This window comes from Capra hircus (genome assembly GCF_001704415.2).
Source record: "Capra hircus breed San Clemente chromosome X unlocalized genomic scaffold, ASM170441v1, whole genome shotgun sequence".
Taxonomy (NCBI): Eukaryota; Metazoa; Chordata; class Mammalia; order Artiodactyla; family Bovidae; genus Capra; species Capra hircus.
In genome coordinates, this window is record NW_017189517.1 from 36,392,086 (window position 1) to 36,402,180 (window position 10,095).

General features: G+C 34.6%; 1 protein-coding gene across 3 annotated transcripts in view; it reads left to right on the plus strand.

The window, feature by feature from the left end:
- The window catches only part of RBM41 (RNA binding motif protein 41), a 75,028-nt gene extending 66,568 nt beyond the window's left edge, over positions 1-8,460 (plus strand). The window contains exons 8-9 of one of the 3 annotated variants that reach the window (XM_013976193.2): positions 1,019-1,199; positions 7,726-8,460. In XM_013976193.2, the coding sequence (XP_013831647.2) occupies positions 1,019-1,185 (167 nt within the window). In that variant the 3' untranslated portion in view covers positions 1,186-1,199; positions 7,726-8,460. Of the gene's footprint in view, positions 1-1,018; positions 4,076-7,725 lie in introns of those variants that run through there. The other 2 variants (XM_013976192.2, XM_018044213.1) reach the window with 2 other exon arrangements.
- Positions 8,461-10,095: the final 1,635 nt, after the last annotated feature.

A 10,095-nucleotide genomic window follows, 5' to 3' on the forward strand; every position in this document is an offset into this window, starting at 1 on the left:
TTTATTATCCGTAAACTATCATAATTTATATATTGCATAGTAATGTATTTAAAGGCGAGTGCTTTTGCACATGAGCAATGCCAAATTCCCCTGCAGTCTTCTTATACAGCATTGTACCATCTTTCTTATCTCATTGAACGTTTTTGGATCCTCAGCTCTAGTGATTTTCAGTCTTTTCAAGTGTAAGAACCCTTTTAAACTTAAAATATTATTTCATGTACCCCCATCTAATATGATCCATTAGTTGAAAAAATATATAATAAAAAGGCTTTATACACTAAGTACTTTTAAATAAATAGCTGTTTTACTAGTTATGAATATATTTGAAAATTTGTAGAGCATACATATAAGACATAAATTGGTTCAATCTAAAACCATTGCTTGTCTACTTAGAATTTGACAGACTCTGGGCAATAAGTCCATTCCTTCCTAATTTCCCACATCTAGACTCTGAGACCCATAAATTAAATCCTCCTGCTATACCCTATATACTCTTACACCTCAAGCTTCCATATGCCTACAGGGATTCTTAAACTTATCCAAATGAGGGCTCTGACAACCACTCTCTAATCAAAAGGAAAAGTATTAATAGGAAAATGTCCCCAGTACCATAATAACTTCTTTTGTGTTTTCTATTTTGAAAATTATTTCATTCTCTTAGCACCTATAATGTGTTATCTAAGATATAGATTTGTGTATTATTAGATATGGCTTAGCCCTCTTTAGCACACTGTCTGTATCCTTGTTTTATTTCATTTTGGTTTTTTTTACCTATATCCTTGAATTAGGAGACACTCTCAAGCATCCTTTTTAAGATTCTATTGTAATTATTCTTAGCCATTAGTTTAATCTTGCTGAGTTATACAAATTTGGGATTGTGGAAAACACAATAAACTCAAATAACTACATGGCCTTATAACCTACATTGTACTCCAAGGCAAAACAACATAAACTAGACTTGGAATAAAATTGAATTATTAAGCCATACATAAACTGGTGGTTTTTCTTTCTCTTTTAGATACAGAAATAGCACGGCAAGCATTGCATCTAGTAAATGGATATAAGCTACGTGGGAAAATATTGGTGATAGAATTTGGAAAGAACAAAAAGCAACCGCCGGATCTCCAGGCTGCTTCCCTAATATCATCTACTACAGATAATACTACTGAAATCAGTGGCAGTTAGAAGATACAAAAACTGTGAGTCCCAGGAGGTCTTTTTTACATCAGAATTTAGGATCTAGGGTTTGTGTATAGATAGCAGTTTGTTTGGAATTGAAGAAGAGAAACTGAGGGAGAGAAAGCAAAATTAAGACAATCCCTTTCAGCTTTTGGAAAGCATTGGCAGAATACATTTTCTATAATCAAAGATTATCTAGGATAGACAATATAATATAGAGTATAGAGGGTTGGGTATAAAGAGTATCATTTTCTCAGGATAAATTACAGTAGATTACTTCCAAGGATTTTTAAAATCATTGTAATTTATATGAGGTCTTATATATTTGTCCCTAGAGATGACATTCTTTCTAAGACTGCCTCCTATATATATATATATATATTATATATACATATATAATATATATATATATAAAACTTTAAAAAAACTAATTAAATATCTAGAGCCCACTTGTCCCTAATTTTATTCACCTAGTAAATAAGTGACCAGGGGCCTAAACATTGGCAAATGCTGTTGAATTAGACCTTCTGCAGTAACAGTAGGTAGTGTCCATAGGTTAGTCAGCAAATACTTAATGCACACTTCCCTATTAAGTTATCAGTATCTTCAAAAAGCTATTCATTTTTTCTAATGGAAGAATTTAGATAAAAACATTAATGTTCTCACAATTATTTACACTAGCTACCATTGAATAATGATTGAATTCAAAGCAATAAGCATTGAATCATTGTCAGTACATGTTAGGGATTAAATATATGAATTTTAGAAGAGGAACATACTAGCAAAGAATACCAAAGGAGGGTAGAAAGAAAGAGCTTTCTAGAAGAGAGGCAGCCAGCCCCAAGTCCCCCAGTTGTTTGTTTATAGTTGCTGGAGAATAGAAAAATGACATGATATAGAGGAAGTAGTATAAACTTTGAAATCAGACCTGTTTGAACTCCACAGCCATATTTAACCACTCTATGACTTTGGCAAGTCATTAATCTGAGCCTCAATTTTTTTCATCTATAAAAATGAGGATAGTAATATTACTTCATTGGGTTGTGATGATTAAATGTGATCGTATCCAGGATGAAGATCAGAAAGAAAAAAGAATGAAAACATAACAGAGTATACAACCATTAAGCACTCTTATGTACTTATAATGGGAATATCAGAGAAAGAAAGGAGCAGAAAAAAATATTCCAATAAATAATGGCTGTAAACACCTCAAATTTGATAAGAAACATTATCTACACATCCAAGAGATCTCAATGAATCGCAAGTAAAATAAACAAGAAATCCACAAACACACCACAATAAGAATGCTAAAACCCAAAGATGAAACTTTTGAAAGCAAAATGAGATAGATGAAGCATCATTTACAAGGAAACTTCAATAACAGATGACTTCTCATCAGAAACAAAGGAGGTGGCAGTGGGAAAACTTACTCAAAGTGATGAAATGAAAAAGAACTATCAACATAGATTCCATATTCAATAAAACTATTTTTCAAGAATGAAGATGAAATAAAGACATTCCCACACAGTCAAAAACTGGGAGAATATGTTGCTGTCAGACCTGACTAACAGGGAATATCAAAGGAAGTTCTTCAGGTAGAAAGCAGGTGACCTCAGACAGTAATTTGAATCTACACATACAAAAAATTAGCACTGGTAAAGGTAATTGTGTAATTATAAAAGATAGTCAAAATACATTTTTCTTTCTTAATTGATTTTAAAAGCTATTTTATCAAGCAATATATATGTAATTGCATTATTAGATCTATTACATATAAAACTAGTATATTTACCAATAGCAAGACAAAGGTAGAAACAAAGCTGTATTGAATTAATGACTCCAGGTGGTAACTCAAATCCAGAGGAACAAATGAAAGAAACAAGAAATAGGCAATAAGAAGGTTAATATAAAAAATCTATAAATAATATGCTTGCTCTTTCTTCTGTCAGCTTCTTTAAAAGCCATAAAATTATACTAAGTAATAATTATAATGACATATTACTGGGTTTATATCATGTAGAGATAACACTACTAACAATAATATCATGCAAAATGAGAAAAGGAATAGGTTTACATAGGAATAAGGTTTTTATATCTCATTGGAATTTAGTTAGTATATAGCTAAAGCCAGTTAAGATGTGTATGGTAAACCCTAGAGCAACCACTAACAAAATAGCTAAAAATATTTAGTAAAAATATTAAATACACTTAAATGTCTTATTAGAAAATGTCTAATGCAAAAGAAAGTAAAAAGGAATGGAGAAATAAAAACTTGAGACATAAGTATGAATGGATTAAACAATCTAGTCAAAAGGCAGAGATCATCAAATGGGAAAAACAAACAAGACTTACCTCTATGCTATTTATTGTAGTCACAGTTTAGATTCAAAGATACAGATTGAAGGTTAAAGGATAGAAATACAGGCAAATGGCAATTATAAGAAAGCTGGAGTGGCTATACTATTATCTAAAGTCTATTTAAAATGAGCTTTAAAGCAAAAAAATTGTTGTAGATAGTGACATCTATTATAAACACATATGCATCCAACAACAGAGTACCAAAATACATGAATCAAAAGCTGAAATGAATGGAGAAATATAAAAGTATACAACAAAAAGTGGGGGATTAAGTATCCCATTTTCATTAATAACTAGACAGAATTATGAACAAAGGAATAGAAGACTTGAATAATGCTATAAATCAACTAGACCTTAAAGATACTTATAGAACACTTCACCTAACAAGAGCAGAACACACATTCTTCTCAAATACACATGAAACATCTCCAGGATGGGCCATATCACATTTTGTTGTTGTTGTTCAGTCACTCATTCTTGCCCAACTCTTTGCAACCCCATGGACTGTAACACACCAGACATCCCTGTCTTTCCCTGTCTCCCAGAATTTGCTCAAATACATGTCCATTGAGTCAGTGATGCCATCCAACCATCTCATCCTCTGTGACCCACTTCTCCTCCTGCCCTCAATCTTTCCCATCATCAGGGTCTTTTCAAATGAGTTGGTTCTTCACATCAGGTGGCCAAAGTGTTGGAGCTTCAGCATCAGTTCTTCCAATGAATATTCAGGGTTGATTTCCTTTAGGATTGACTGATTTGATATCCTTGTAGTCCAAGGGACTTGCAAGAGTCTTCTGCAGCACCACGGTTTGAAAGCATCTGTTCTTCAGCACTCAGCCTTCTTTATGGTCCAGCTCTCACATCCAAACATGACTACTAGAAAAATCATAGCTGTATCACATACCATAAAAAAAATCATGGTAAATTAAACTGGATCAAACTATGCAAAGTATGTTCTCTGACCACATGCAATGAAACTTCTGTTAGAAATCAATAACAGAAAGTCAGGAGACACAAATAGGAATTAGATACACTCTTAAATGACCAATATGTCAAAGAAGGAATTACAAGGTTAATTTGAGATGAGTGAAAGTAAACATCAGTTCAGTTCAGTTCAGTCGCTCAGTCGTGTCCGACTCTTTGCGACCCCATGAATCGCAGCACGCCAGGCCTCCCTGTCCATCACCATCTCCCAGAGTTCACTCAGATTCACGTCCATTGAGTCAGTGATGCCATCCAGCCATCTCATCCTCTGTTGTCCCCTTCTCCTCCTGCCCCCAATCCCTCCCAGCATCAGAGTCTTTTCCAATGAGGCAACTCTTCGCATGAGGTGGCCAAAGTACTGGATTTCAGCTTTAGCATCAGTCCTTCCAAAGTACACCCAGGACGGATCTCCATCAGAATGGACTCGTTGGATCTCCTTGCAGTCCAAGGGACTCTCAAAAGTCTTCTCCAACACCACCGTTCAAAAGCATCAATTCTTCAGCGCTCAGCCTTCTTCACAGTCCAACTCTCACATCCATACATGACCACAGGAAAAACCATAGCCTTGACTAGAGGGACCTTAGTCGGCAAAGTAATGTCTCTGCTTTTGAATATACTATCTAGGTTGGTCATAACTTTTCTTCCAAGGAGTAAGCGTCTTTTAATTTCATGGCTGCAGTCACCATCTGCAGTGATTTTGGAGCCCAAAAAAATAAAGCCAGCCACTGTTTCCACTGTTTCCCCATCTATTTCCCATGAAGTGATGGGACTGGTTGCCATGATCTTCGTTTTCAGAATGTTGAGCTTTAAGGCAACTTGTTCACTGTCCTCTTTCACTTTCATCAAGAGGCTTTTTAATTCCTCTTCACTTTCTGCCATAAGGGTGGTGTCATCTGCATATCTGAGGTTATTGATATTTCTCCCAGCAATCTTGATTCCAGCTTGTGTTTCTTCCAGTCCAGCGTTTCTCATGATGTACTCTGCATAGACGTTAAATAAGCAAGGTGACAATATACAGCCTTGACGTACTCCTTTTCCTATTTGGAACCAGTCTGTTGTTCCATGTCCAGTTCTAACTGTTGCTTCCTGACCTGCATACAGATTTCTCAAGAGGCAGGTCAGGTGGTCTGATATTCCCATGTCTTTCAGAATTTTCCACAGTTTCTTGTGATCCACACAGTCAAAGGCTTTGGCATAGTCAATAAAGCAGAAATAGATGTTTTTCTGGAACTCTCTTGCTTTTTCCATGATCCAGTGGATGTTGGCAATTTGATCTCTGGTTCCTCTCCGTTTTCTAAAACCAGCTTGAACATCAGGAAGTTCACGGTTCACGTATTGCTGAATCCTGGCTTGGAGAATTTTGAGCATTACTTTACTAGCATGTGAGATGAGTGCAATTGTGCGGTAGTTTGAGCATTCTTTGGCATTGCCTTTCTTTGGGATTGGAATGAAAACTGATCTTTTCCAGTCCTGTGGCCACTGCTGAGTTTTCCAAATTTGTTGGCATATTGAGTGCAGCACTTTCTCAGCATCATCTTTCAGGATTTGAAACAGCTCAACTGGAATTCCATCACCTCCACTAACTTTGTTCGTAGTGATGCTTTCTAAGACCCACTTGACTTCACATTCCAGGATGTCTGGCTCTAGATGAGTGATCACACCATCGTGATTATCTGGATCGTGAAGATCTTTTTTGTACAGTTCTTCTGTGTATTCTTGCCACCTCTTCTTAATATCTTCTGCTTCTTGTTAGGTCCATACCATTTCTGTCCATTATCAAGCCCATCTTTGCATGAAATGTTCCCTTGGTATCTCTAATTTTCTTGAAAAGATCTCTAGTCTTTCCCATTCTGTTCTTTTCCTCTGTTTCTAAAACTTATGGAATGTACCTAAAGCAATGCTTAGAGAAAACTTTATAAGTGTAAATGCTTGTAATTAAAAAGAAGAAATATCACATATCAATAACCTCACTTTGTACAAAGAGAAGAAAACTAGCTAGAAAAAGCAGAAGGAAGGAAATATGAAAGATTAGATAAGTAAATGGCATAGAGAATAAAAAGTTAATGAAACCAGAAGTTGGCTCTATGTAAAGACCAACAAAATTGAAAAAAAAAAGACTCAAATTGCTAGGATCAGAAATGAAGGAGGGAAACATTACTACAAATCTTATAGAAATTAAAAAAAATTATGAAGGAACATCATGAACAATTTTATGCCAATAGATTAGATAACTTATTTGTAATACATTCCTAGAAAGACACAAATTACTGAAACCCAATTGTTGAGAAAGGGAGAACAAAGAAACTCTGAAAATACCTATAATAAGAGGTTAATTAAAACTTTTTAAGTACCCAAAAAGAAAAGCATAAACATAAATGGATTCTCAGATTAATTCTCACAAACATTAAAGAAGAATTAATACAAATTCTTCAAAAATTCTTCCAAAAAGTAGAAGAGGAGTGAACATATCTGTTAAATATGCTATAATATGAAAGGTTGCTGAAAACATGCTAAATGAAAGCAGCTATTCCAAAAGACTGTATATTATATGATTCCAGATATATAGTGACAGAAAGTAGATTGGTGGTTGCTTAGGGCTGGGGGCAATAGCTGAAGTGTATAGGGTTTCTTTAGGACTTGATGAAAATGTTCTAAAATTGATTGTGATGATGATTGTACAACTTGTTTATTATAGTACAAACCATGAATTATATACTTTAAATGGGTGAATTTTATGATATCCAAATTATATTTTAGTAAAGTCACACACACGGAAATAGTGGGTACAACCTAAATGTCCATCAGTGTGAGAATGGATAAATTATGATGCATCCATTTAGTGGAATACTATACAGCTGTTAAAATAATGGAGGTATATCTATTAATGCATTCTGATCTGTATAGTGTCTAGGATTTTGTAATAAGTTAAAAAGTAATATATATGTATCTGTGAATACTTTTTTATAAACAAAAGCATTTGTATATATATGATATATGTATATATAGATATTTCTGAATAAACTTAGGAAAAACCTGGGAAATATACATACCAAATTGTAAACCTTTTAGAGATGTGATTGGATAGACTGAAAAGGGACTTTTGCTTTATAAAATTTTTAAAGTGTGATTTGGGCTAATTTTTACTTTTTTCAGTGTTTTTTAATAAAGAAAAATTTAATACTCTGCCAATAACTTGCATTCCAGAATATTTGTCAGGCCTGCTCTGAGGATATCATCTAACTATACTCAGGAAAAACATCTATTCCTTTGATAAACTGCTCACTTTGGATTAACTCCAATTTTAAATATAAAGGACAAGAAGTAAGTTATCCTGGTATAACCTTTTGCACACGTTACCCAGGAGCATACTTTTAAGGAGGACTTTTCAGAAGAAACTTCTTCCTGTTGTATAAAATCTCACCTCTGCCCTTTACTAGACCTACAGACCATTAACAATAAGGGAAAATATAAACAGAGAATGTCCCTCAACTGGTGTGTAGATAAACTGTGGTATACCCATACAAGGGAATCCTACTCAGCAATAAAAACTATGATGAGCTATATGATATATGCAACAGCTTGGATAGAGTTCAAATGCATTTTGCTAAGTAAAAGGGCCAAACTCAAAAGGCTACTTACTGTTAGATTCCATTTATATAACATTCTGAAAAGGACAGAACTATGGGAACAGAACAAGTCAGTGGATGATGGGTTAAAAATAAAGAGACTGATTACAAAATGGTAGCACAAGGAATTTGTTTAATAATGGAAATTTTCTGTATCTTGATTATAATTACATGAGTGTATGCATTTGTGATAACTCCTAGAATTGTACACCAGAATGGATGAATTTTACTGTATGTAAATGTTTAAATAAATGTAACTTTTAATGGAGGAAAGAAAGTTTCTTAAAATCATTTCCATAAAATATTATTCCTATTCTGTTTTTGGATTACTATTGAAATCTTAAAGCCACTTGACTACTATTCCTTATTTTCTGCCTACAGGTCAGCAGAAATCATTTTTAAAAATCTATATACACATAAACACACTAACCCACCATAAAAAAAAAATCAAAGGTCAAACTGGAAAATAATTTGCCACACACAGAAGCTAATTTCTTCTATATAGAATTCATATAGTTTTCTTAGTATACTAAAGTTAGTAATCCAATTAAAAAGTGGGTAAACAAAAAGAAAATTTATAGAGAAACAAATATAAATGATAAACAGAAAATTTAGAATGTTCAGAGTATTAATACAAATTAGGACAATTAGCTCTCTTTTTTGTTTTTTGTTGTTGTTTTGGCCATGCCGTGTGGCTTGTGGGATCTTAATTCCCCAACTAGGGATTGAACCTGGGCCCTCCACTGTGAAAGCACGGAATCCTAACTACTAGACTGCCGGGAAATTTACAATTAGCTCTTTTTTAAAAAGCCTTTTTTGATTTATAGAAAAGTCAAATAGCTAAAGAGTTCCCATATATCCTTCACTTAGCTCCCCCAATGTTAACATCTTACATAACCATAGAAAAGTTAACTAAAAAAATAATATTGATGCAGTAATATTAACTAATGTGCAGACCTTATTTGATTTTTTCCATCTGTCCAACTAATGTCTTTTTATGATCTAGGATCTCACATTGCACTTTGTTATCGTGTATCCTTAATCTGTTCCTAACTGTGACAGTTCTCATTGGTCAGTTATTTTGTAGAATGTCCCTAATTGGGGTTTCTCTGATATTTTGTCATGATTAGATTGATGTTATGCATATTTGGTAAGGATACCACAGAAATGATGTTATGTCCTTTTTAGTACCAGTATCAGAGATATCTGATGCTGACATGTCTTAATACTGGTGACATGTAACCTTGATCACCTGGTTAAGGTAATGTCTGCTATGCTTCACTGTAAAGTTAATATTTTCCTCATTAGAATTAATAAATACCTTATAGGAAGATATATTGAAACCATTCAAACATTGTTTTCTCATTGAAAGGGTAACAGGCAGGAAGGCCAGGGGTCTCAAAATGGAGGAAATAGCCTGCAAGTGTCAGACATTTTTATCTCTCTTAAGCGGCAGGAGGCGGAGAAGGCAATGGCACCCCATTCCAGTACTCTTGCCTGGAAAATCTCATGGATGAAGGAGCCTGGTAGGCTGCAGCCCATGGGGTCGCTAAGAGTCGAACACAACTGAGTGACTTCACTTTCACTTTTCACTTTCATGCACTGGAGAAGGAAATTGCAACCCACTCCAGTGTTCTTGCCTGGAGAGTCCGTCCCAGTGACGGCGGAGCCTGGTGGGCTGCCATCTATGGGGTCGCCCAGAGTCGGACACAACTGATGTGACTTAGCAGCAGCAGCAGCAGCAAGTGTCAGGAGGAAACAAACGTGATATTTTTTTTCTTCTCTATACAAATTTAAAAGGAGGTTTCTCTTAAAATACTGTGTTGCCATAATGACACCTGGTTTCACCTGAAGTTAACTATTCTCGAACCTTGAGATAACCAATGCATTTTCCTTATGGACATGTTTGCCTTAAGCTATGTTAATGTACTATGCATTTACCCCAAAC